General features: G+C 40.5%; 1 protein-coding gene across 2 annotated transcripts in view; it reads left to right on the forward strand.

Annotated features, from left to right (window-relative positions):
- LOC121591838 (melatonin receptor type 1B-like) overlaps positions 1-26,483 on the forward strand; it is a 51,489-nt gene that overhangs the window by 14,546 nt on the left and 10,460 nt on the right. Inside the window, exons 1-2 of one of the 2 annotated variants that reach the window (XM_041912865.1) lie at positions 24,011-24,119; positions 24,262-25,152. In XM_041912865.1, the coding sequence (XP_041768799.1) occupies positions 24,570-25,152 (583 nt within the window). In that variant the 5' untranslated portion in view covers positions 24,011-24,119; positions 24,262-24,569. Of the gene's footprint in view, positions 1-24,010; positions 24,120-24,261; positions 25,153-26,483 lie in introns of those variants that run through there. The other variant, XM_041912864.1, reaches the window with a different exon arrangement.

A 26,483-nucleotide genomic window follows, 5' to 3' on the forward strand; every position in this document is an offset into this window, starting at 1 on the left:
CAGACGAGTGTGAACAATTTTCATGCATCGTTGCAACACAGTGGATGTCACCGTTCGGGATGGCATTTGGGTTGCGCGCGGAATGAGTGCCTCGATTTTCAAATGGATGCCAGTGCAAAAAGCTCCGGGATATGGGGTGATATTTGATTTTGTTTTGTTTGCGATTCCCAAAATAACTCTCCACTCAGCAGTTGTATGGTCGATAGCCGGCGCCGGGGGTTGGTTTGCAGAAAAGCGACGAATTTAAATTCCACGAAACTGTCGTGAAGCTCCACATGCGCTGGAATACCTCACTGAATAACTCTTTAACGGGAAATGTGTGTTTTATAATACGACGTATGCTAGACGGAAAACGTCTTTTCACTGAAATTAAGCACCATTCTAGAGGAATGCGAACTGTTCTACATTATGTCGTCTTTCGGTAATTGTAAGCGCTATCAGTTTATTTGGAAGTAAACTTATATGAAAAATATGCAGATTTTTGCAGCATATAGAACGTAACATAATTTAACATAATTGAACCCTCGAAAACCTCCTTATTATTATTACTATTATTATTATTATTATTATTATTATTATTATTATTATTATTATTTATATTAATATTAATATTAACATTAACATTAACATTAACATTAACATTAATATTAATATTAATATTAATATTGGTATTAATATTAATATTATTATTATTATTATTATTATTATTATTATTATAATATCATTATTATTATTATTATTATTATTATTATTATTATTATTATTATTATATTATTATTATTATATCATTATTATTATTGTTAAAATTAAAATTATAATATATATATATATATATATATATAATATAATATAAAATTATTATTATTATTATTGTTTAGTAAAATTAATAATTTAACAATAATAACAATATAAATCACAATTATAATAGTAATAATAGTAATCAAAATAATTTTTATAATAATAAAATAACAATTTTCATTCTTCTTCTTCTATTTGGCGTAACGTCCTACGCGGACATGCCGGCCTATACAGGCCTTCGAGAATTAATTCATTACCACGTAGCCGGATAGTCAATCCTTGCTACAGGGGGATGGTCCATTCTAGGCTTGAACCCGTGACGGGCATGTTATTGAATCGTTCGAGTTGACGACTGTACAACGGGACCGCCCCAATTTTCATTATTTCATGTAAATGTTTTTTTTTTGTATTTTAATAATTCATATAAAATTTCATTCAACTAACAATATTTCGTATGGTGCATACAAAGGCTTAGAGAAATGCAGAACGAAACGTATATTTCCACAAAAAAAACCTTTTAAAAAACTTGACGTCCTACACACGGTATGTTCTTTTATGTTGGCGCGTTTTATGTAATTTTACGAACGGGGTTTTCAGCGCATAACGTTACAAACTCCATTACGCTTGAATCCCTTCGCTTAGGCGATATGGCGAGGTTGTAAACCTCAGATCGGTGTTCCCACATTCTCGCTAATAATCTATCCTTAACTATGCACGCATCATTTACCCGCAAAATCAACCATAACCTTCCATAAAAGGGTTCGCATCGTAAATAGCATAGCTTAGCAAGCATAACTTCCAGCTAACTAACCACTCGAACGATTTGCCATCTACCTCTGGGGAGTTCGTCATCATCAGTTCTACACGCAATACGCGTTCAATTAATGCACACGGGAAACCAAACCTTTTAGGAATGTTACCGAACTAGTTCGAAAACGTCCCTTGCGACAGGTTGAAGTAAGTATTTCGAACTATTACTCATTTTTCTAATAATGATGTCAATATAGCTAAAAAAAAGTGCGCCGCATAGTTCAACGACAATTATAGGCCACGTGATTTCGACCACGTTTTACGATACAAAACCATCCCCGGCAGGCGTTGTTGCGGAAAACTTGATGGTGTTGTAGTTTTCGTGCAGGTTGTTTTATTCCCTTCCACAATATCTTCTTGCACATTTACCCCAGTCTGAGCTAATATTGCAATCCCTGCGCCCAGGCAGTGCTGCGTGCAAAATTGATCGTAAAAATGCGATATTCGAATACAGCAGTAAAATCGTCCCGCAGCCGTAAAAAAAATCTCTCTCTACGGTGTTGAAATGTTTATTTATATTTATGTTTTTTAATGTCCAACCCGACCAACCAACTTCATACCAATGTGTGTATCGGTTTTCGTACACTGAAGATGCATTACGCACATACACACACTGTACACAACTACATCCGCGTTGCTTTGTGGTTGAATATCACTATAGGTAGGTCATGAAATACGTGACATATCTGGGGTGCCAGTGAAATGGCTATGAAACCAATAACAATCACATGAAATATTTCCATCTTCGTATGTGAAACAACAGATAAAGAGTTTACTTTTCATGTTAAAATGTAAGTTATTCAAAAGCATCATTGTATTTATTATTATTATTGGGGCCCTTCACGATTCTAGTCAGTTTTTTGTATGGAGTTTGACAGTTGGAGGCTGAAATCATGTAAACACTCCATACAAAACCACACAAAAAACTAGCCTGCAATTTTCAGTCTAGATTATTCTAGCCTCAAAGCTAGAATTAGATTCGGGTACCTGCTCGAAAACACAGTGTTGTTTATATTTACTCCAAGGTCCATCAAAGAGATGACGTGGTGGAATCTGGAATCAAAGTGTATGTAGTTCAAGTGGTCTCATAATATGTTTTTTAAAACCAAATTTGAATATCACTTTTTAACAGAATGGGTGAAAACTTTTGTTCAAACAAGCTTTCTTGAGACTTGACGAATACTCAAAACACTCTAAAAATCTTTATTCATAAGCAGAAGCGATAAAAATCAGCCTTCTAAATTCATACACCTTGGGATAAGCCCACCTGTATATTATACACACTTATATAGCTGCCCGAAAACTGCTATACAATGCAAACAGCTGACAGGCTGAAATTTCAGCCTACGAACTTACAACGGAAAGGGCCCCATTAATAGACAATTTAAGATATGAAAGAACGTCATAGTAATTATTATCAACTATTTCCTCGATTTATTCTTGGTGCTATACAATTATATGTGAATGGAATGTAAAAACCTATAAATACCACCACTCAATTAAAACTTTCAAAACACAACACATTTTCGCCTTCTCAACAAACCACAACGCAAACGCAATGATAAACTATTCATCGTCCCAATGGTTATTAATCTTTCAAATGAAGTAAATACCCTCAAAACATCTTGGCAAAAGCTACAGAAAACATCGCAGCCATTTAGCTGCGCGGCCCGAAACTATACGAATGAACGGACGGCGATGAAAGATAATTAAAAAATTTATCACACATCCCCGGCTGCTCCGGGTCAATTTGCCATCGAACCGCCGATCCGTTAATCAAGTTTATAATGATTGATGCCAAACTGGGCGAAAGAATGAAAGCAAAGTGGTTGATGATGCATCAACTGATTTTAATTAATTATTGTTTTGCTTCCATAATAGTAATTACGTAAATTAGTTTTGCGGCTCAACTTTCGTAAGCTTCCCGGGAGCTGGAGCCTTGTTTGGTTATTTATGCATTTCCTGTATTTAAGAATCAATTGCTTATGAATTTGAAATGGTTTCAAGTGGGTTAACTGTTGATAGTAATTCATGTATGATTAATTTTTAGCTTATAAATAATAATCAGGTTGATACTGAGAAACACCAATGTGAAAAACTATGCTCTTACTTCTAAGAGATTTCTTGAAGAGTCTTCCTTTCCAAAAGATTTTAATTTTGATTTGATATTGAAAAAGTCAGAAGAAGCAAAAAAAGTCAAACTTTTGTTCTGTGCATCACTGTGTACGGTTAAAACATTACAGTAGACAAAGTAGAGAAAAATTGTTGAAATTTAATAAGCGTTTTACAGTACGCAGTAGAAATAGCAATCACATGAGCATTCCTCTGGAAAATTCTACGAAAAGTTCAAAGTGATTCCAGCTAGCCTGTAAAATGCAGAAGTTTTTTTTTGTGGAATGCAAATGCTCTTCAGTCCATGAACAGATGTAATCATGATCAAAAGATAAACATTCTACACCTATGTAAGAGTGCTTTAACTCCTAGGCAATTCGTCATAAAAAACAAAACCATGCACATAAAGTAGTTTTCATCTTCAAAATTGTGATGATATGTTCCAACTTTTTTTTACATAACCAGGTCAATGATGCAGCTCAAAACCATGTTACTACTCCTTTTCCTATTTTAAGCGCAATGTAGCACTTAACTTAATAAATTTAAGTATTATTTTTAACTGCTGTTGTTTAATTTAGTATATTTAAATTAACTTTGGTATAAACACTCTGTCATCTATGAGTAATATGTTTTGAATCACAGAACTGTTTACCTCATTTCAACGCCTGATATGTCAAACAAATAAACTAGTTTAAATCGCAAAGCATACCAGAAGAATGTATTTATGTTACTTTGAATCAAATTTGATTACACTCTCTTTACAATTCTATGAAAAATAAAAACACGAAGCAACTTTATTGCATTCAAAACCACAAAAAGCTTTCATTTCGGAATAATCCCCAACACACCAAACGCAGCAGAAGAAAAAGGCAACTTTTTCGCTCTACGCTAACACAGGCGCACTGTCGTGTGAAATTGGGTACACACGCTCCACCCCTAGCCAAGAATTATTCATATAGATAACAAACATGGCTCGTATCCGGCCTTACACGGACAGACAGCGCTATCCTTCACTTTCATCCTAGCTGCAACCCGGACCCGGATGGAAGTCTATTTTTAATACATGAACCGGGTCGAAACCGCCAGTACGATCGAGCTGGTACGTCGGACCGATGCAATAATAATTCATTACAACGCGTTTGCTATTATTACTCCCTCTTTGTGGCACGTTACCCTGCCAGGTGATCGGAGACGATCCGAGTTTAGCGTCTCTACCCGCAAGGCAATAACCGGGCAGCCTTGTTTCACCGCCTTTTCTTACGCTTTAACCTCCTCCCGGTCCAAAATGGTGATTTGATACAGTTTGCGTATCTTCATCCTCACCACCAAAAGAAACCCACGCCGAACTTCGGTTTTTCATCGGCAGTCGTGGTATGGAAAATTTATGCCCCAAGAAAAACGGCCCATCGACCTAGCAGACCGGCGGAAGTGCACAAGAAAAATGGACTAAAAGCTGTGGTGGGGAATAGCAATATCTCGTTCTTTATCATACCGGTCAGAGCAGTGGAGCTTGCCTAACACTCGATTGTGTTCCGGTGAAACACCGCCCTTGTTATTGACAGTCTCAGTCAACCATCGTCCTCGTGAGCTTTTGCGTTTGCGAATTTGCAAAGGCGGAAGGCCCACTGAAACAACTCTTCGTCCTGGGAATCCGGACGATCCTTGGACGATGCAACAAACGCAATTCTTCCTTCGCCCTCTCCCTCCATCTCCGTGATAATCGAAAGCACCGGGAAAGCTAACGATGGCAAACAAGAATAATGCATAAAATATGCAAATCAAAGCACACGAGTTCACTACCTTCGCATTCGATGAGATTTTACAAGCTTCTGTTCGACGCCACAACAGCAGCAACGTAACTCGATGTTCGATGCTGATGGCTTTGTTTGCTCGTGATGGTGCAAGACCGATTTCCTTTTTCGGCACCGATTCGTGCGATGAAGGTAATCATTTTATATTAAAAACGGTCAAATAAGGTAAGAGAGACGGTATGTGGGTCTGAAAGCTCGATAGCTGAGATTATGTTCAATTCAATTACTCACAGGAGAGGAAAGGTTTTATCCAACCAAATTTCGGCTAATTTTATCAAATACCGATTCGGAATCATCGATCATTTTGGATGAACCTTTCCTATTTGAATTATTTATTTTGATGGACGATGTCTTTTACGCTGAAAAATCTTTTAAAATTAAATTGCAATATCTAATATTTATAGTATTGCAGTACTTATTCTCATCTATTACTATTACCCTTAAATCTTCATATATTTACTTCTCTTATTTAATTTCGATTTCTTTAAACAGTCATTTTGTTACGTTCAATCCCGGTCGTGCAAAAAGAAAACTGATTCTTTATAGTCAGGTGATCAATCCTGACTATTCCAGTGGAATGACCAGGACAAAATTGAAATCAACGAAATGTAGGTGAATTCCGCGTTGGGACCGACTTTCGGTGCAATTTATTGCTGCGGAAAAGGTACGTGACATGTTTTCTCGACAATGAAAGCTTAAAGTGGAACAAAAGTAATTCCTTTCCAGCACGTACCACGGGCCTTTACATCGAGGTCACACGTAACAGACATCGTACCCATTTTTGGAAGCTACTTGCCATGTACTTTTCCTGCTCTATTGTTCCACACCATGACGCTGAAAGGATAAATAATGTATTTTTTTTTTTTTGGATGTGAAAGTTACAATAGAAAAACATGATGCATTGCAATTTATTCCGTTATACAATTACAGGTATGTAGGTGAAATACCATATGAATAAAACCTCGAATCAAATCATTATTTAAGTCTGATCTTCTCACATAGGGGTCTCACAAACCCGCACGGCCCTCGCGAGCTTATAATGCGGCTCACGATGACTTTGGAAAAGTTAAAATAAATACTGTATTATTTTGACTTTTTTAACAAAAATTGTATTTTCCTTAGACAAAAATCAAGCTGTAGTAATACGAAGCTGTACAAGTCTCGTTAGTATTTTGTTATGAAAACGAGACTCAAACGTTCACTCATCAGTTAAAGATAGCGTCAAATAGCCCTCAACATAGTTATTTTTTAAACAATTCAGTTTACTTTTGAAAATAGCAATCGATGCACGAGCTTGGTGATATTGCACATAACAATGGATATTACGCTTGGTGATCAACGTATCAACGTTCAACGCAAGTGATTCTAGTTTATTTATCTACCATTGTCTAGGTCACAAAGTTTGCCCTGGTGCACAACAATAACATACAATGCTATTGCATGATATTTGAAGTAAAAATCATTGAACCATAATTCTCGTATCAGAACGATATTTCCACTTCACCAAGCAATCAATAAATTTCGGAGTGAAGACACGACTTTCTCTATGGGTTTCCAGCTATTTCTTTTATAATCTGTTTATTATCAGCAATTGATATCATGAATGTTTGTTTACGACATGGGAGCTGGCCTAAATCGCCAAAGCATTACATAATAAAAATGACGAAATTAATGATAAAATAGTTTGACTTTACGTAAAATTCAATTCCAAAAAGCATCTACTCTATATATCCATAAGAAACTTTACTATAGAGTGTGGAACGAAATTTGAATTTATTTTCAGAGAGCTTAACACAAAAATTAAATGAACGTTAAATACATTTATCGCACTATGCAAGCTGTGCCAAATTTCAATGTTCTATGTGCAATTTATCTTCTGTAGGACAAATAAGTAATATTTTGAACAACTAAATCTAACAACTTTGTACATAGTCAAGCCTTACAATCCTATACACTTAAAATTTAATTGACCACCCTTTTTGTAATATTATTCCCGATTACATTTAAGTAGATTGATGAAAAACAAATGTACTAAACGCACTGTATTCATTAAAACCATGCCAACTATGGAACAAAAAGCAGCAAACAAAAGCCTCCCTATGGTAGAGGAAACTAAAGCTGTATTAATTTACACTTTCCACAATGTTTATTAAGTTTGATACATCCCCAATTTCTGAGCCTGCTTCAAACAACATAAACGTAAACTTCCCTATGATTCTTCATATTTTATTGCTCCCTGTCGACAAACCATTAGTCTAAGTGCTTTTGTAGACAAAAGAGCATACATTCAGTCTACCTAATCACCCGCATACTCCAGACTCAGAATTCCTTCCTGAAGCATTCTCCTCCAGCGGTGTGTAAAAGTGTATACTCACCTCAATAATATTTCTATTTCCAGGCTCCCGTTATGTTATAGAAATGAATGAGAACGATATTTCTTTTCTTCCGCGTACAAATCGCATCCTCTTCAGCCGTAGCAAAAATGAAGACGAACTAAACTTCACTTCACCTGCGAAGAAAAAAAAAGTGTACATCCAGTCAGGATGAAGCGCGATTTATTGCTTCCCGCAAACACAGACAAGACGAAAGTACAGCGAATGACCACCGTTATTAATCGTAGATTACCCCGCGCGACGCAATCGTCTGAGCTTGACCACCTTTGCACCTTTACAAAGCACCTTTGTGTGTGTGTGTGTGTGTGTGGCAAGCAAGCAGGGTGAATAATGATAAACGCAAAATCTTCGCTTCCTAAAAAACGGTTCTTTGATGGTCTTTCCAATTCGTCGGAAACGTTTTATCAAAAGTGAAACCGGAGCCTTCGCGGTGGTCGGAAATGGGCTAACCTATATTTTTCTCGCCCTCGTGGATTATCCCCGCATGGCAAGACAAAGAAAAAAGTTTCACCTTTCAATGTCCGCACACGGTGGCAATGTCCAACAAGAGTATCACATTGCGCGGCATTCGTTGTTCGCGCTTGTTGTTTATTTGGAATGAAACGCAATGAAACATCAAACCCTGCGCGCCGGCGTTCATAATTCTTTGAAGTTAAAAAATACACAATTTGCATATCGTGAGTTTGAGCCAGCGAAGGGAAGGAAATTTATGCCACGGGAACTGTGGGGTGCGTAATATTAGCCGTTGGTAGATGCTAAAATGGGCCCTACGCGGCGTAATTGTTGGACTAATTTTTATAGCTGCAGTTAAAATGGCGATAAAACATAATGAAGGTATTTCTCGGTGATCGTTGAGGCTGTTTTACTCTCTTTGCAGAAATGGAACGTTTTCGTACCGTTGTTGTTGATAACATGTTAACTCTCGGTAAAATAAACTAGAACTAACTCCATGAGTCATTGGAACGAAACTATCCTACAGGAGTGACCAAATGATGGAACAACTTTAGCATACTTTACTCATTTTCGACAACGAATAATCCCACAGTCGTAGTTTTCTGTCCTCAAGCCAAAAGGTATGCCAAAACAATTTCCCCTTTCCCGGAACGGTGAACTGATTCTGGGGGAGTAAAAAGAAAAAAAATACAATACCACGGGTTTATCGGAATGAAATTTATGGCCATCACTTGGGGTTGGTTAGGTTGGAAAATGTGTTGCGAAGATTTATTACGGTATTCTGGTACTGTGTAACCGATTCTTCGTAACGTTGCGATTGGCCGTGCTACCTTTTCGCTCCGGACACGCTCACCCAATTGCAGCCCGAAAATAGCCTACACCAAGATGAATATGTGAAAATTATACCATCAAAAAGCACCACCCTGGAGCAAAACTTTCCTACCACGAGCCACACTGTTCGACCATGCGACCATTTACGAGCAAATGGTTTTTAAAGTTTGATAAATTCTTGGTACGAGAGATGTTCTTGTTTTGGCTCGTTCCTGCAAAAAGGGGCAAAATACGTATACGAGTCCTTGTCAATGCGAGCCTGTCCACTTGCACGGATGTGACGGACGTTGGAAGGAAATGTTGGAATGAATGGTTGGTTGTGGGGCTTTTTTTCTCTCCAATTTTGTCAGCACAACTTTTACCATTTGAAGTTGTACCTAGGAGGAAAGGGATTCAGGAAGGGGAGTAGTCCGTGAAAGTATGCACACATGGTGCACCTAATTACGATACACAGTGTGCTTTTTTTTGCTGGTTCATTTTTTAGGTCAGTAGTCGTTCGGTATGTGTTACACTGTAAAGGAAATGTTGAAGGTGATTCCTTTTAATCAGAGTTTTTGTTGGCAGTTTTTCAAGTATTAAATGATTAAAACGACCATCATACATTTTTATTCCATTTTAGATTTCTATTCAATGAACCCAACTATTTTGTATTGGCATTTACTTGCTATAAGATTGGCATGGTGTGCCGAGCAGGACCATAATATCGTAACGAATTAGGGTGGTCCCGTAGTTCATCAACTCGCACGACTTAACAGCATGCCCGGCGTGGGGTGGTGTGGATTCAATACTAGAATTAACCGTGCCCCATAGCAAGGACTGACTGTCCTGCTGCGTGGTACTGAATAAGTCTCGAAAGCCTGTACATGCCGGCATGACCGCGTAGGGACGATACGCCAAATAGAAGAAGAAGAAGAAGTAGAAGAAGGAGACCATAACGTATTCATGCCAAATTTGAACATTTCCCTCAAGCAAAAATGATATTCATACAGAAATGCTACATATTTGCCAAATGTGATGGAAATTATAAAAAAAACGAATTCGTGTCTATAAAACACACTTGGGCCCATTTGAGTATCCGGGTGAGATCGAGTCCCTATAAACCGGATCAAACGGCGATCCACTATAAAAAGTAAAAATAGTTAGAAACACAGTATTTCGAACAACTTTTCATCAACTGCTTTCCGAAAAGATTCGATGGAGACTGTTGGAAAATGTTTACTTCCCGTAAAAAATGTAAAAACTAATAATATGCCAAAAATTATAGTGGATTATAGTGGAAAATTTCCAGCTTAAAAAGTAAAAAAAAAAATTATATATACGATTTATTGGTAAAACCATCTTATTTTAAAAAGCTATGTTGAATTGAAAATTGTACGTTTAATTTCGATGGTAATGAGCAGCATTATAGACTTTTGCAAATTGCATCGTATTCGTACACCATTTTCACGAATTCATTTCCTTGGTTTTAGTCAATAAGTAAAGTTATTGCGTGTCCAATATACAAAGAAATTTTTTGCATGTAGTCAAATAAAGTTATAGTAATTGATATAGGAATAAGTTGCTGTAAGAAAATAAAATATATTTAAGGAATTCCTGGCCTAATTTTGATGCATACCTGTGGTGTTTAGTTTTAGCTTTGTTGTACCATGTGTAGAGCAAAATTATTTAAGGAAATTACGAAAATAATAATATTTACTATTGACTGAGTATAGACTATAATTTGCAAATTAGTTCGTAGCTAACACCAGTTAGGTCAAAAGTTTCGTATTTTACAAAAAAAAAAACTTCTATATGAAACAAAATTTTAGGTTTTATGTCCGATATTCGACCCGCAGTGTTCATGAGCATCTTCTATCCGGCCTTAGTCCGGCAGCTTAAAAGTCTGCCGACCCCTGATCTAGTGCATTTGCTTGTTTATTGGTTTTATGCTTTCCGAAGTTACTTGTAGCAACTACAGCAAGATGATGGCAAATATTAAAAATCATGATCTACATATAAAACAAAGACAATAAGGAAATATACCATCAAAACACAGATAAACAAGCTGAATAAGCAAACAAAAATTAAACTTTAGTCTTGACCGACTCAACGCAAATCAACGCAGCTGACAAGTCCAGTAAAAAAAGTGTACAAACGGTGTGCAAGTGTGCAAACGACCCGGCTAAGATTCGCACCATCAAAAAGCCATCGACTTGTGGGGCGCAATCTTTTCGTGCGCAATCGACTGCATAATGTAAGAAGTGTAAAAACGTTTCAGCTCCATTATTGTGTTCCCCGGGAACGATGACGCTATCGAAAATCAAACAACAGGGCCATAAGGGACCACAGGGGAGAATGCGGGCGGTTGGTTCACCGGAGTGGTAAAGCTGCTTTCGATCTGTGCCGCGGGGCGTAAAGATTGGGCCACAAAATTTCATAGCCAATCTATAGAAACCGAGCCATTGTGACTTTTGTCCAGCGCGTTACGTTTCGCTTCCCGGGGTTTGGACCGTCCCGGAATGTCGAAGTTGTCGTGCAAGTTGAACAAGGGGCCGAAGACCGCTAAAGCGCATAAAAGATTCAGATCGCTTCTGAAAATAGCAGGTCCAGGTCCAAGAGGATGGACGTCGTCGTGAGAAAGCAGTTAGAAATCACCAGTTGTACTCTGTTAGCAAGTCTCTGCTTGATTTGAAATGATTGCTTCGGAAAAGTGATTGTTTCGGAGAAAAGGTGCAAGATTTTCTCGATTAACAAAGTTTGTTAGTTTTTTTTTCGCGGAAAAACATTATCGGAAGCCTGTCCATCGTTCCGCGGCAGTCTGAAAATAGAAGACAGTACCATATAAAAATGAGTGTAAGCAACTATGGTACTTACAGTCCTTTCATTTAGAAGTTTCAGCAGTAGAATATGCCAAAGTAGCTTTCGTAAACGTCATAAATTTCAGCTTAAAAAGAGTGCATTAAACAATGCTTAATTAATTTCATCCGTTTTCTGTCTCTTTCATCTGGGCAAAGAAGTGCCGCTAGAAGTGCCGTTGATTATCGCTTCACGATCTTCCTGTCCGCTATTCCATTTCATGCAATAAATTCCAACACTTCCAAATGCTGGACGACGGCTGAAGTTCAAACGAGCCACCGAAACGGTTCACAACTCCTTCGCTGCGCTATCTTAATTGCTCTTGTTCCGCACCGACGGTCACCGAGACGCGCGGCTAAATTGTACTGTGTGCAACAACCAACAGAGAGAAAAAACGCCTTAAACCACGTGCTAAACAGCTCACCGACCGCAGCATACCACCCAAGTGTGCCGACAACGCGGACGGCAACAAATGAGGACATTTTGGTTGTGCTTTTCTCGCTTTTCGCGCATCACCGGTTTATGCTTACCGGGGTGCGATGTGCCGTTTCGTCTTACTGACTTTTCTTTGTTGGTTTTCGCAGTATTTGCCGCGGTGATACTGGCGGTGACCTCAATAAGGGTGATGTTCGCTTCGGTTGTAATGACCAAATTTAGATAACGGTTTGCTGTGCTTTTCGACTCGTCTGCACGCCCGGAAGGATCCATAACTTTAAAGCTTAAACGTGCAGATACTCCTGCGACGACAGGTTGCTTGTCCGCTCGGCACTTGCTATCAACAATTGTCGCTCTTGTCTTCCTGAACTTTGCCGTAGAAGGAGCGTTTTTAAGATGAGGGTTTATTGCATGTTGTATTATTTTACATTATGAAAATGTTGAATATGAATTAGAAATATACAAAACGAAAACAGAATTGAACTTGAGCAACAACTTGAATTTGGTCAAATGAATTTCGGTATAATAATGGTACAAAGCCTGTCTGGCTTATGGTAGACCACTCCATCTTAGATATCTTCGACATACTGGTTTACTGGTCAAAAATTGATTCACAAGGAGTTAAACATGATTTCATGATCTTCGCAACAATTATTTACAGTGTCGATTATTTACAATTATTTAGGGCCGGTCTGGTGGTACAGTCGTCAACTCGAACGACTTAACATCATGCCCGTCATGGGTTCAAGCCCCGAATAGACCGTGCTCCCATACGTAGGACTGACTATCCTGCTACGGCAACAAAAAGTCACTGAAAGCCAAGCCCACTTCACTAGTGGTTGACCGGCAGCGGTTGTTGTGCCACAAGAAAAAAAATAAGTGTAAGTTTTACACTGCTTAAGCAGTTTATAGTTCAAGATTTGGTACAGTTTCTTTTATGGAAAACACAAATTACAGGGTTTATAGGGGTATTTTGATTCTAGTGAGAACTGCAACTCATTTTGGATGCCTCGTCTATTGTCTTAAGTTGGTGATTAGTGGTGTTTAGTTGGTGACTTAAGTTGGCAAAGTCGTGTTCGCAACATTATACAACGAGTTGCTGATCAAAACCCACAACTCTAAGGATATTTTTTTAAAACGCTTCTTCATCATTTTGCAAAATCATTTTGCAGCTTTATCAGTTTATTCTGGATTTCATACACAGTTTTTGCACTGCCATTTTTTATTTCAACAACTGTGAAATATATTCACGAAAAGGGGCTGGCTGTGATATTTGGAGGAAATTTGAATAGGAAAATGTACACCTTTATCGCTGGTCGGTTTGCAACTGTATATTCGTTTGTCCTTTTTTTGTATATAATAATTCATGCAGTTCATGATTCATGCAGATCGAGCAGTTTCTAACGTCGAGTAGTTTATAACCTTATCTTAGTTTCCTAACGCTTTGTTTCATGTACAATTCAAATTAAAGTTCGAAAATAATTATTCAAATTCCAACAACAACCTTCTATAATATTCAGCTTCCGTAGATTATTGAATGAAATATATCTTTTCAATATTTTGTTTTAAAACACGAATAATCATGTTATGCCCATTGAACACAAACCCCCCCCCCCCCCCGGTTGAAAACCGCCGCTCTAGAGTCTAGACAATTCAAAAATATTAAATCCGTCATTTTAAATACGTAAAACCCAATTTCAACATTTCCAATTATGTATCAAATGTAGCTGCAAACAACCAATGGCCTTTTTGTTGATTAAAATAAGAAACATTTCAGTTTGTGTCAGTGGAAGTATTCATCAACCGAGATGCATTTTCCATACCTAATTGACAGTTGGTTGCCACTATGTTAGACCAATACGATTTTATAGAAACAATTTTGCGTTCCAAAATCGATTTTATTTTCGCGATCCGGAATAGAAAGAGTCACATAACATTAATTGTATTTAAAAAAAAACGTTTTACGCAGTTAAATACCAGCTAACCTGATCGAACCTACAACTAAGAGGCATTTTTTACAAATTTTAAGTTTCAAAAATAAATAGCATAGTTCGGTTATTTATAAATATATCTCCCAGAAGTAACCTCAGCCAACACACTCCTCTTCTGCTACGAACCCCCATTGCACACGCTAAACCCTGTTACGCAAAATTGAAGCGTTCCCCTCAACGCTATCATTAGTGCCGTTGTGAATTAATGATGTCAGGGAGTTCATTCGTCAACGTTCAAGCACACTGTTGCTTTGTACTCTTTGGAGAATAGTGATACAAAATTGGATGCCATTATCAAGCTGCTACCGTACTGCTGCACATCGTCGCAAATGATATGCATCGTCGTTTTTACTACCCGGTGTAGTACAAAGTTCTAGAGTGCAGAGAGCAAAACGCTTCATTAAAAGCAACCGCTCCCACCACTTCGATGGCGTTGGTCACACGCCTTTTCTAGTTGCTGCCTTGTTTTAAGGGGAGCAAAACAAAAATAGCAACAACGTAGATTGTAGGGCGTTGTCCCCGTTATCGGTGCGAGCGATATCATACTGTCGATTTTGTTACGCCCGATGGTGATGTCACTTGCACACACACTATTCATCAAACCCATGGACGCCTATAATGTTAGATAGCGAGGTGTGTAAACGATCCAACAACAACAACAACAACAACCAGCGCAACAAAAAACTAATAACAATCCCGTTAATAGCCTATCGTATGAATAAAACATTTCGTTTCGTTTCGAAGCGCCACACACCGTCCATCACTTCCGGAGGGCGTGTGATGGGAGAAATTGGGCACGGGACCGGATATCATCATCGAAATAAATTATGTTTTTACCTCACGCGTATGCAGTACCGTCGGGCGAGTGGCACTCCCTCCATCCTACGTTTCTTTCTAACAATAGCTAATCCGACATAAACATTCTAGTAACGTAAAACCATCATTGTTTCGATGGCAGCATCGGAAGTAAAATGCGCAACAGTGAAACAAGCGTTACAAAGGTGATTCGTTATTTCCTCGTTAGAAAACGTGTCCTTTTTCGCTGGACATGATGTTACAAAGATGAAAATAAGACATTTGTTCAATTATATTTTCTTTTTTAACAGCAGTTAAATATTTGAATATAAAATAAGATATGAAAAGGAACATTTTTCAAAAGTCAATTTTTGAAAGAAGAATAAAACATATTTTCGATTTAATATGTTGACGAGTGTCCGACAGGAGTTAGAGTCCTTCCAACTCCAATACGATATAATGTGGTATACTAGTTCTTTCAGTTTTTCAGCTCTGTTTTCTTTATGACATGTTTAATGTTTAAAAAAAATCGTTTCTTTTAAACATTCAGTCTCAATTGTTCGATTAACGGAGTGTGAAGTAAGTTATTCATAGTGGGTGTTTTTGGGAAGGTATCCGCGAAGTTGGCATGTAGCATGTGTATTAGTTTATTTTTGCTGGCGGCTCCCAAAGGTCGGAATCATATTTTTCCCTATTTTCACTCATTTTCTTATTTAAGACTTTCTGGAAATATCGGAAGCTATATATCGGAATACAACTTTCTTCACTTCATTGATGAGGGTACTCTTTAGTTAGGCTTCTGCAAAAATCTGCCCGATATCTTTAAAAATCACGAAAAGCCAAGCACCACAAAAAGGCGTGAATTGTATGATGTACCGATTGGAACTTGGACATCTCTTTTCCTTTAAACCCGCTGTCTTTATTTTAATTGTATTTCCATATATCTTACTTACTTACTTACTTATCCGGCGCTACAACCGCTTTGCGGACGCCTCCACGCCATCTTGCCACCTCAATTTGGGCCTAACACGCCTCCTCTGTCCTTGTGGACGGCATAAAAAGACTTTACGGGCTGGGTCGTCCGTTTCCATGCGTATAACATGGCCAGCCCACCGGAGCCTGGCGAGCTTTATACGCTGTACGACAGTGAGGTCGCCGTACATCTCGTATAGCTCGTCATTATAGCGGCTCCTCCATTGTCCTTCCACACATACGGGGCCAAGTATCCTTCTGAGCACCTTCCATGTCCATGTCTCAGAGGCGTATGTGAGTACTGGTACTATATAGGTACTATATAGTCCCAGCTTCGTCCGTCGCGACAGGTTCTTTGAGGTGAACTGCTTTTTCAGGCTGTAGAATGACCGGTTGGCAGCCAGCATCCTTGCGCGCAACTCAGTTTCCATGCTATTGTCGTTGCTGACCTTTGATCCCAGATAGGTGAATTGTGGCACGACTTCAAAAGTGCGTTCACCTATCTGCACGTCACGCCTACGTAGATTCTGATTATTTGTTGGCGGGCCCGCTGATGTTGCCACCATCAGTTTGGTCTTTGCCTCGTTTATCTGCAATCCGAGGTTCTCTGCCGCCTGCTCGATCCCTTGGTAGGCTTCTGCTACATAGGAGAGCCGCAGACCAATGATGTCTATATCATCAGCGTATGCCAGGATCTGGGTTGACTTATAGAAGATGGTTGCCGTAGTCTCCACCCTCGAGTCACGGATGGCTCTCTCTAGCGCCAGGTTGAATAAGAGACAAGCAAGCCCGTCCCCCTGGCGCAGACCTTTGGTGGTAGCAAAAGGTCCTGAGAGTTTTCCATCCACCCTCACCTGGCATGTGACGTTGGTCATAGTCATTCTAACTAGCCTTATCAGTTTGGCCGGGATTCCAAAAGAGCTCATAGCGTCATACAGTTTTACCCTGGCTATGCTATCGTGCTATGCGGCTGTGAAGTCAATGAAGAGATGGTATGTGTCGTGTCTGTATTCAGCCATCTTCTCCAAGATCTGCCGCATGGTGAAGATCTGATCAGTGGTAGATTTTCCGTTTCGGAATCCTCTTTGATAGTTTCCGACTATCTCTTCGACGTGCGGGGCAAGGCGATCCTGAAGGATCAGGGAGAATATTTTATAGGCGTTATTCAACACCGTAATACCCCTGTAGTTGTTGCAGTCCAACCTATCTCCCTTCTTGTATATGGGGTAGATGATGCCGAGATTCCAATCACAAGGCATCGATTCGCTATCCCACACCTCAGTAACAATTTGATGAATCTCGTTTTCTAGTCGTGCACCTCCATTCTTGACCAGTTCGGCTGCAATTCCGTCGGTTCCGGGTGCCTTGTTATTTTTCAGCCGACGGATAGCCTTTCGTGTTTCTTCTATGCTAGGTGGCAGTAGCATGACACTATCTGCTAGTGGCGCTTCTAGCTGTTCGCTAAACTGGTCATTGAGTAATTCATCAAAGTACTGAGCCCACCGCGAGAGGACCTCTGGCTGGTTACTGACCAGATCTCCATCCTTGTTGCGACAGCAGGTTACCTTAGGTACAACGTTGTTTCGGTGACCTGCTATCGCTTGGTAAAACTTTCGTGTCGGTCCGTACGCCTCTCTGGTTTGCTCGAGTTCCCGCATGTTTTGCTCTTCCAAAGCATGCTTCTTGGAGCGGTGAACTCGTTTCTCTTCGCGTCTGAGCCGTGGATATTCCTCTGCGCATGCCCGCGTTCTATGCCGTTGCTGCATTGCTCGGTATGGAGCATTCTTACGTTCGGTCACTTGTCTGCATTCATCGTCGAACCAGCCAGATTTGGTGTTGCCACGACGTGGTGGGAGTATATTTCTTGCACAGTTTATTATTTTTGTTTTTAGAGCGTTCCACCTCTCGCTCGTAGTTTCGTATCTGTCTTCTGGTAGTAGAGACTCTTCTAAAGCGGTTTTGAATTCCTGTTGGACAGTAATGTCCCTTAGAGAGTCCGTGTTGAGCCGAGGCTGCGTGTTTTCTCCGCCCCCATTGGCGCGGGGGCGGGCGATTCTACAACGTATCACTAAGCCAACCAAGTAGTGATCGGAATCGATATTGGCTCCTCGATATGTTCTGACATTTAACAGACTCGACTGTCGTCGGCGGCTTATTAACACGTGGTCGATCTGGTTGAAGGATTCTCCACCCGGGTGCGCCCATGTAATCTTGTGGATTTTTTTGCGCGCAAATTTGGTACTTCCTACAACCAGATTGTTCGCTGCGGCGAACTGGACCAATCTACTACCATTATCATTACTGTGCTCATGCAGAATGTGATAGCCAGTGTATTGGCGGTACATTGGCTCCCTACCGACTTTTGCGTTGAAGTCCCCCAGGATGATTATGAGGTCACGCCTGGGGCACGCATCTACGATTCTAGCGAGGCGGCCGTAAAAAAGGTCCTTCTCCTCTTCCTCTTTATCTTCGGTAGGGGCGTGAACGTTTATGATGCTTATATTAAAGAATTTGCCTCGCATGCGCAGGGTGCATAGCCTATCGTTTATAGCCTTGAAATCCATGATTGCGGGTTTCAACCGGGGACCTACGGCGAAACCCGTTCTGAGCACGCGGTGGCGGTCGTGGCAGCTGTAGTATATGTCGTAGCAATGCTTACCACGCCTGTTGTGCACACCGTTCCCTAGCCACCGAATCTCTTGTAAAGCTACGAGGTCCATGCTCAGTGTGGCTAGGGCATCATCAAGTTTTTTCAAGGCTCCGGCTTCGTTTAGAGTGCGTACGTTCCATGAGCCCATTTTCAGAGTAGTCCGGGGGCATTGCGTATGGTCGGTATCGGGATGTCCGTTTCGAAAACTTCTGTGGCTTTCCGTAGTCGTTGATTCATGGGACTGGGTGACTGGCCCCGCGCCCACGTGACCGTTTTTTTTAGCGTCGGGTTGCCCCCCCGACGTTCAGGCACCCAGTTTCCCGGGATACCCACCCCCCTCCTGGTTCGCCATGTGCCACCATCCGCCCGAGGGGTTGGGTCAAGCCCGTGTACCCAAGCTTGGATATGTGGTGACACATGTTACCACTCTGCACGACGAGCCTGTATTATCCCTCAATGGGGCTTCGGATCCCATCCCATTACAGAGCATATATGCAGAGCATTCCATATATCTTATTTATACTCAATTAAAGATGGTGGAGTATTTGTGATGAAAAGTTGTAAAAAAGGCTAGGAAAAAATGTAGATACGATTCTAGGTCAAAGAATAAGTCCTTAATTATTTTCGCTGAAAGCAATGCGGTGTAGTGATGGGTGATGGAAAAAAAAAACAAAAAAACAAAAACACAAAATATCTTAATGATATATTTTAGTATAAAAAGGTAGAATTTTATTCACCGCCTAACCCAGCCACCTACCCAGTCAACACCGCTCAACTGCGGCCCGAATATTTTCAAATCTAATCCGGCCCGCGACCCAAAACGGGTTTGACATCACTGGTTTAGATCATATTTAGTTATTGAAAACTCCATAAATTCATAAATTACGTAACACAAAAATGTCCCAAACTCACATCTTACCCCGGAAGGATGCAACGTAAATAACATTTATTTGCAAAATGTTCCTCTTCCTACATTTTTTAAAACTATACAATTTATCCTTCTAAAAAGTTCATCGCTCACTAAAAATGATAAAATTAATTTACTCATGCCTATGCCTAATGGATTGTATTTTTCCTACGAACTGGATTGTAAAATCTCGAACACTTTCTTACCCTTGCGCTGGTTAAAAGAGGATAGGTCCTTGACCGTCATCACACCAAATTTAACTCTCGCCTTTCGTGAAAAAAGGTTTCACTGCTTTCAGCACCTTCGAACCCGCCAACATTAAACAAATAGCTCCACCGTTACCACCGCATGTGTGAGGCTCTCTCTATATTTTTTTGCACAGTTTCGTTTTTCTAAACGAAGGCCAAGAATTATCCAAACGGCAAACGATTTTGTACCGTTTTTTTTCCATCCTCAACAAAATGGATACCAATGTGGTAGGATTACAGGTTGTGGCTATTTGGATTGGGATAGCAAAACTTAACCCCGACGCCTCAGCCCACCCATCCCATCCATCTATTTCGCCATCGATTCCTGACCCACTAAGTTGTACAGCGTCAAAAGAAACCCGTTGACGGCAAGTGCTCAATCATATCCCCCCCCCCCCGTCTTTGTCGTCAGTGGTGCCATCTTCTGGCAAGTCCCACCAAACGAGCGGACCCGAGATGCGTCCGTAAATGGGGTCGCTTATTACGATTACGCTTTGCGCTCACGATCCTCGTGCTGCGTCCGGTCTCGCACCGCTTAGCAGCAAAGCTCTTCCCAAACTCTGCTTTGCAACGATGTCTGTTTGTGTCGTTTTGACCGGGCGAGGGGATGATGTGGAGTGCGAGCGAGAAAATAATTAAATTCGCTCAACGATAAAGCACTCGATGCGTCTTATCGAGATGATGAGGGCCGGATGTCTGATCGGGAAATAAACCACCCCACCCGGAAGGCTTCCATGGATGAGCAGAACGAGGTTTGGCTCAATTTAGAATCGCCCGCTTCGATGGTGGTGCGAAAAAGAGGGGGAAAGATAGAGAGAGATCGAATTGAAACGGGCACGATAATGCATCAGCTCCATGGGAACTGCACCGGTTCGGCTGTGTTTGTTTGCCAATCCTTTAGGGAGCGTGGTTTAATCACACCCACCTGGAGTGGAGTGCCTACCACCCCACAAACAAGCCTGGGTATGCAAATTTAATGAAAAAACTTTTACTTACCAAGCCCATTCAACAGACCACCCATTAATGGAAACGAACAGACGAAAGAAATCAACGGAAAGCGCTTGAGTGCCACTCACCATGGAGACGCCTGGTGGTTTGTACTTCTTAGTGCAACGAAACACTCGCCCAGCCGCGCTCTGGGGCGTTAAAAACAAATAGAAATAGAATAGACGAGGAAAATACACACACACAGCCATAGAGAGCCTGATTCTTTCCAAACCAAATCTTCCCCCTCTCGCATACTTCAGTTCCGGTTGGATTAGAGGAAAACTTTTCCTATTTGCCCTTATCGCAAGCGCATGTTCTCGAGTGTCGATCAACCCACTTTTATCCGTACACTAATTGCACTCTAAAACCTTGGAAGCGCGACGAACGAAACAAACAAAAAACGCCACCTTCAGCCCGCAAAGTGCACACAAATGGAGAAAAATAATCACTCTAATTACCTTTCGAATGAGGTCATTTAGTGCCGGAAAAGGTTTTGCGGTAAATACGTTTTCCACACCAACAACGCAATCCCTATTCAAGGGTGTGTGTGCGTCCGTTTGCGTTTACTGCACATTTCGGTGCACTTCCGGTATTTTTATTAGTTATTTGAACGCGTTTCTGAGCTGAAATTAAAAGTTATCACCCATTCGCTATACCAACACAAAGCGTCTGATTTACGACGATACATCAACAACGCAATATTATTATCAAATACTGTTGAGCGTACCAAGCTTTGTATGAGAGAAGTAAACAGTCCACCACGTACGTACCAACTGCGCGCTCCACTTTTCGTAATACACATTTCCTGTTCGAAGTGTGTCGTCATGGGAGTTTCAGGAAGTTCGTAGAACAGCCCCCAAACTAAACGGGCGCACTCGCCTCGGGGCGTGCAAAACGTGATAAGATAAGAATTGAGGAATGATACACGCGAGAGCACTTACTTGCGTATGCCCAGCACGTCTAGCGGCTGCTGCTTGGAGCGCAACAAAAGAACAAACACACACCCAGCTATACACGTACATCGTTGGGGCAAAGTGTCGTGAAAATCAAACGCACAGTAGTTGGCACAGTGCAGTGCAGACAGACGGACACCATTAGCTGAAGAGCTGGTCGCAAACCACTCAGAACACGAAAGCCCGGGGCCCTCTGCTTCAAAACCAGATACTAAAAGTAATGGAAATGGTCAGTGTTAAAGCCAGCAGGAACGACCACCAGGGGAGAGGGGTACCACCGGATCAAATCGATACCCACGGCTTGAAAACTTATTAATTCATGTGTGTTTTGGAAGGATGGGCGAAAGGTCGGCGACGCGGATGGAATGCTGATGTTGTTTTAGTTTATTGTTTACTGCTTTCTTTACGTTTACCGATTTGTTCGTTGTTGTTAAACGCCATTTCTTGTTGCAAGATACGGGTTTGCATTACATTTTGTTTCCAATCACCACCATTAAGGAAAAAATCCACAAGACTTTGTTTGAACTAGCTTTTTTGGATTTTTTTGGATTTGACAGAATATTACATCTTTTGACAGTTTTAGCAATAGTAACTGCAAAAAGGTTGGTTGTTTTCTTGTAAAAAGGGCGTTTTTAATTCCACAACATCAATAGAAAAACTTAGTAAAAATAAAAACGTAATTTAAACGTTATAATTAAAAATGAGAAAATAATTTTGAATGTTCAATAGCAATATTTTAAACATCAATAATTCATTTTATTCTACAATTGGGTTAATAATACCAACTAATTAAATTCTTTTCTGATATTGTAATGAACTTTACCAGTTTAATTTTAATAATAAGTCAAGCAAGAAAACCATAATTTGTCTTTAGTTTTCCATCCAAGAAATGTGATTTGTTGCGTCCCTTTTTCAATACGCCATCTACGGCCGCGGGGCCATGTAGTTTCTGAACGCTCATTTTCTCAAGCACTCATGAGATCTTTTGAGAAACGTACGTTCTCAAAGTGTGTTAAATCGGCACAAGATCAGTTTAAGAATTTTTGAGAATCTTTGATAATATTGACGATGCATCGATTGGTTATCTGAAATATGAGCAATTGTGCTGTTCGCTTTTCGGAAATTACGTTGGAAATTGTTTTCAATGTTTATAATTGAAAAAGGTTTATAACACTTGCGATCAAAAACTCTAGAGATTCTATTTAAAGATCCAAATAAAGCTTGAGTGGCTTTATCTGTTTCTCAAAATGAGAAAAATTAACGACAACCGCGGGTTAGCGTCTGAGAACAAATTTGGAGTGATTGAGAGACTTAAATGAGTGCTTGAAATTTGTTTCTAGTATGATAAGGAAGTGATATAAGACAAATTAACTTGTACCTCATACATAAGAAATTTGTGTACAGTCTGAACTCATTGGTTGAACGTCGATTCCCTGCCAACTAATGAATATGTACTTTTTAGTGATTTTTGAGATTTTTTTTCAGATGCCGGGGTTTCCATACAAATGCATGATTTTTTATTGAATTGCCAGCCAACTATCGAGCGTTCTACAATTGAATTTTGACTGTTTTCACATTATTTTTAGCATTCAATGTGGTTCCTGAAAATAAATAGTTTATTATGATTAAAGGTACTATGTATCCATTGCATTTTTAATGTTTCATTCAGTTAAACATCAATATGGATGCTTATATGTGCAGCCAAACTAAACTATATGTCAAACTTTAACATTTTCCTACTACATAATAAACTTTCCACCAAAACAAAATGGCATAAAAATATAGAGAAAAAAACAATATTCCCGAGAGATCTTTGGTTGAACGGTTTCTAGACACAGGCATCACTTCCAAGCGATCCGAAGTAATTTCGTTCCTTCGGGGCAAAAATTCAATTGACACCTCACAAACAGACCCCGCCAACATATCCTGCCGCCAGTCCGGCCAGTCAACACACAGCACAAGCAATCATCTGCTGGTTCGGGCCAGAAATTCTTCTATCATCGTTGGAAGCAATCATCTCCCTCCTCAATGCCCACCCAACTTTCGCTCCTTAGTGATTTCCGTTTACACACACCCATCTTCCCATCGAGTATTCCATCCTGCCAAGCGTTATCATTCCTACACGGCTCAAAAGTATCGTAAGAATAAAATTAACTTACCATCAACTACTTCCGATGACGGCTAGTCATCATGTTTCCAAACACTCGCTCACACACACACAGCTTCACGGTGGCCTAATCGATCTAATAAGGTTTAAAATTATTCCCTCTTCCTCTACAGGACCTCCGTTGTGTTGGCCGTGGACAAGGCTGTCGATGTGAAATGCGGGAAAGCAGCAACACACTAACACGGTTAGTGTGACCCACACCCAGCACGAACAACAGAGCCCAGCGTGCTAGACAGGCGAAAGTGCTCAAGTAGAGCGTTTGAGCTTGAACCCAAACCCTCACATCGATAACAAGCGGTCAACGCGGTACGGAAAGCAAACAAAACAAGCAAAAGAAAAACAGGGGAAAAACAATCAAAAGATAAAGAAGAAAACACGTTCGCGCCGGACAAAAAAAACCACGATACCCACTCTTACCACCATGGACAACCTTACGGCCGAGCTGTCAAACTTTACCGCCGCCCCCACGGCGGACGGGTTCGTGGGGCCAGTGACAGCCGGGCAGCTGGCTGGCGCCGTCATGTCAACGCTGCTGGTGCAGCTCGTAACGGCAGCAACAAGTAGTTCCCGGACACCGACAACCTCCTTACCGCCACCCCTGCCCACTGCCGAGCAAGAGCGCGACCATTACTACGACCCAAAGCACACGACCGGACCCACGCCACCGCCGGCAGTGGGACTGAACGAGACCGAGCCTAATTTATGGTTCGTAACCTCGTTAGCTCTCTCTTCCCGATCTCAGCAGCAACAACAGCAGCAGCAACAGCAGCAGCAACAACAGCAGCAACAACATCATCAACAGCATCTGCACCACACGACGACGGGAAGTGGCAGCGGAAGCGACAGCAGCACCGGGCTGGGAGAGGTTTCCCCCGTCACACTTTCCACCGAATGGCCGCGTCTCGCTCGATTACTGCTGCTAGCCTGCCTATCCGTCGTCGGCAGTATCGGCAACGTTTTCATGATATCGTCCGTTATGATAGAAGACCATCTGAAGAAAGCAGGTGGGTATTTATGTGTGTGCGCGCGTGTTTGTTTGATTTCGCAAGGAGCGGATGGGGTTTGCGTTGCTCCTTGCCGCACCACCCACTCTCTAGCGCCCATTCACTAGTTGATCCCAGTCGGCCATGATTTTCAATTAGGTTATTACTTTTACTCCGATTACTTTGGCAAAATACGAAACGAGGAGGAGGTAAGCAACGAAACAGGAGCGAGAGCGTTTCGGATGTCATTTCGGATGAAACTGTCAGGGGCAACATGTCTTAGACTGGGCGGAAACCCGGGGACAACTTGTCTTTAGTGTGACAGTTTGGGAAAGTTAATTTTAGTGCTGCGAAGCACACGATCGAAGTTAAATCGTGCTTTACGCAGATGCTTTTACATTTGCCGGTGGTTTTCAGCAAAAGAAAGGGGACAGCCCGTGGATGTTGAGTGAGATTTTGTGAAATTCCACACCGAGGTCGTGCTATACAGACATAAGTAAATCATCAATATCAAATCATTTGAATAACGATTCCATTTTTCTGATTGATTCATGACATTCGTTTTAGTTCTGCTATGGGTACTACTACCAATCAATCACAGATAGTAGAGCCGCTTCTAGTGGCTACTAAAGTCCTACATTATGAAGATTTTATCTTCGTACAATACAGATTTCTAAGTCACCAGAACATGGTTGTAAAATCACGAATGGATTGAATAACATCATTGATTCAAAACCTTAAGCTTTAACAACATGGTACAACAACATGACTTTTTTGTAACATTGTGTATACTTTATAAGCAGATTTTAAAAAAATGTGTATACAGTGAACCCTCTCTTATTTGACACCTCTCCAATTTGAAAAACCTCTCTTATTTGAACATTTTGCACAGTACCTTGATTTCCAGTACATTTTTGTTTCTCTAACTTGGAAAACCTCTGAAATCTGTGTCACTCTTATTTGAGTATGGTGTTGCCATGGTTATTGAAAGATATATGCTCAAATTAGCGATTCTGTTCGCAGTTTCCTATAGCAACAGTTAAGGCTGCATACTAAATGCTCTGTCTCTTTCTTGTTTGTATGGACCTTTCATTCACTTTAAACCTCTGTAATTTGAAAATCCCTCTTATTAGACAGTCCCATCGCCTCTCAAATAAGAGAGGGTTCACTGTATTTGTAATCAATTTACAACACAAAATAGCTATTACGGATGGCTAACAGAACATTCAAGCTTCTTACCAGTCATTGTCAACAAAATATGGACCTCAATAACATATTTCTGGTACTAAATCTTCCCTTTTTGACTAACAGGCAATAATATTGTGTGCCATGTTTTCTTAGTTTCCGTAACT

The sequence above is a fragment of the Anopheles merus genome, chromosome 2L (assembly GCF_017562075.2).
Source record: "Anopheles merus strain MAF chromosome 2L, AmerM5.1, whole genome shotgun sequence".
Taxonomy (NCBI): Eukaryota; Metazoa; Arthropoda; class Insecta; order Diptera; family Culicidae; genus Anopheles; species Anopheles merus.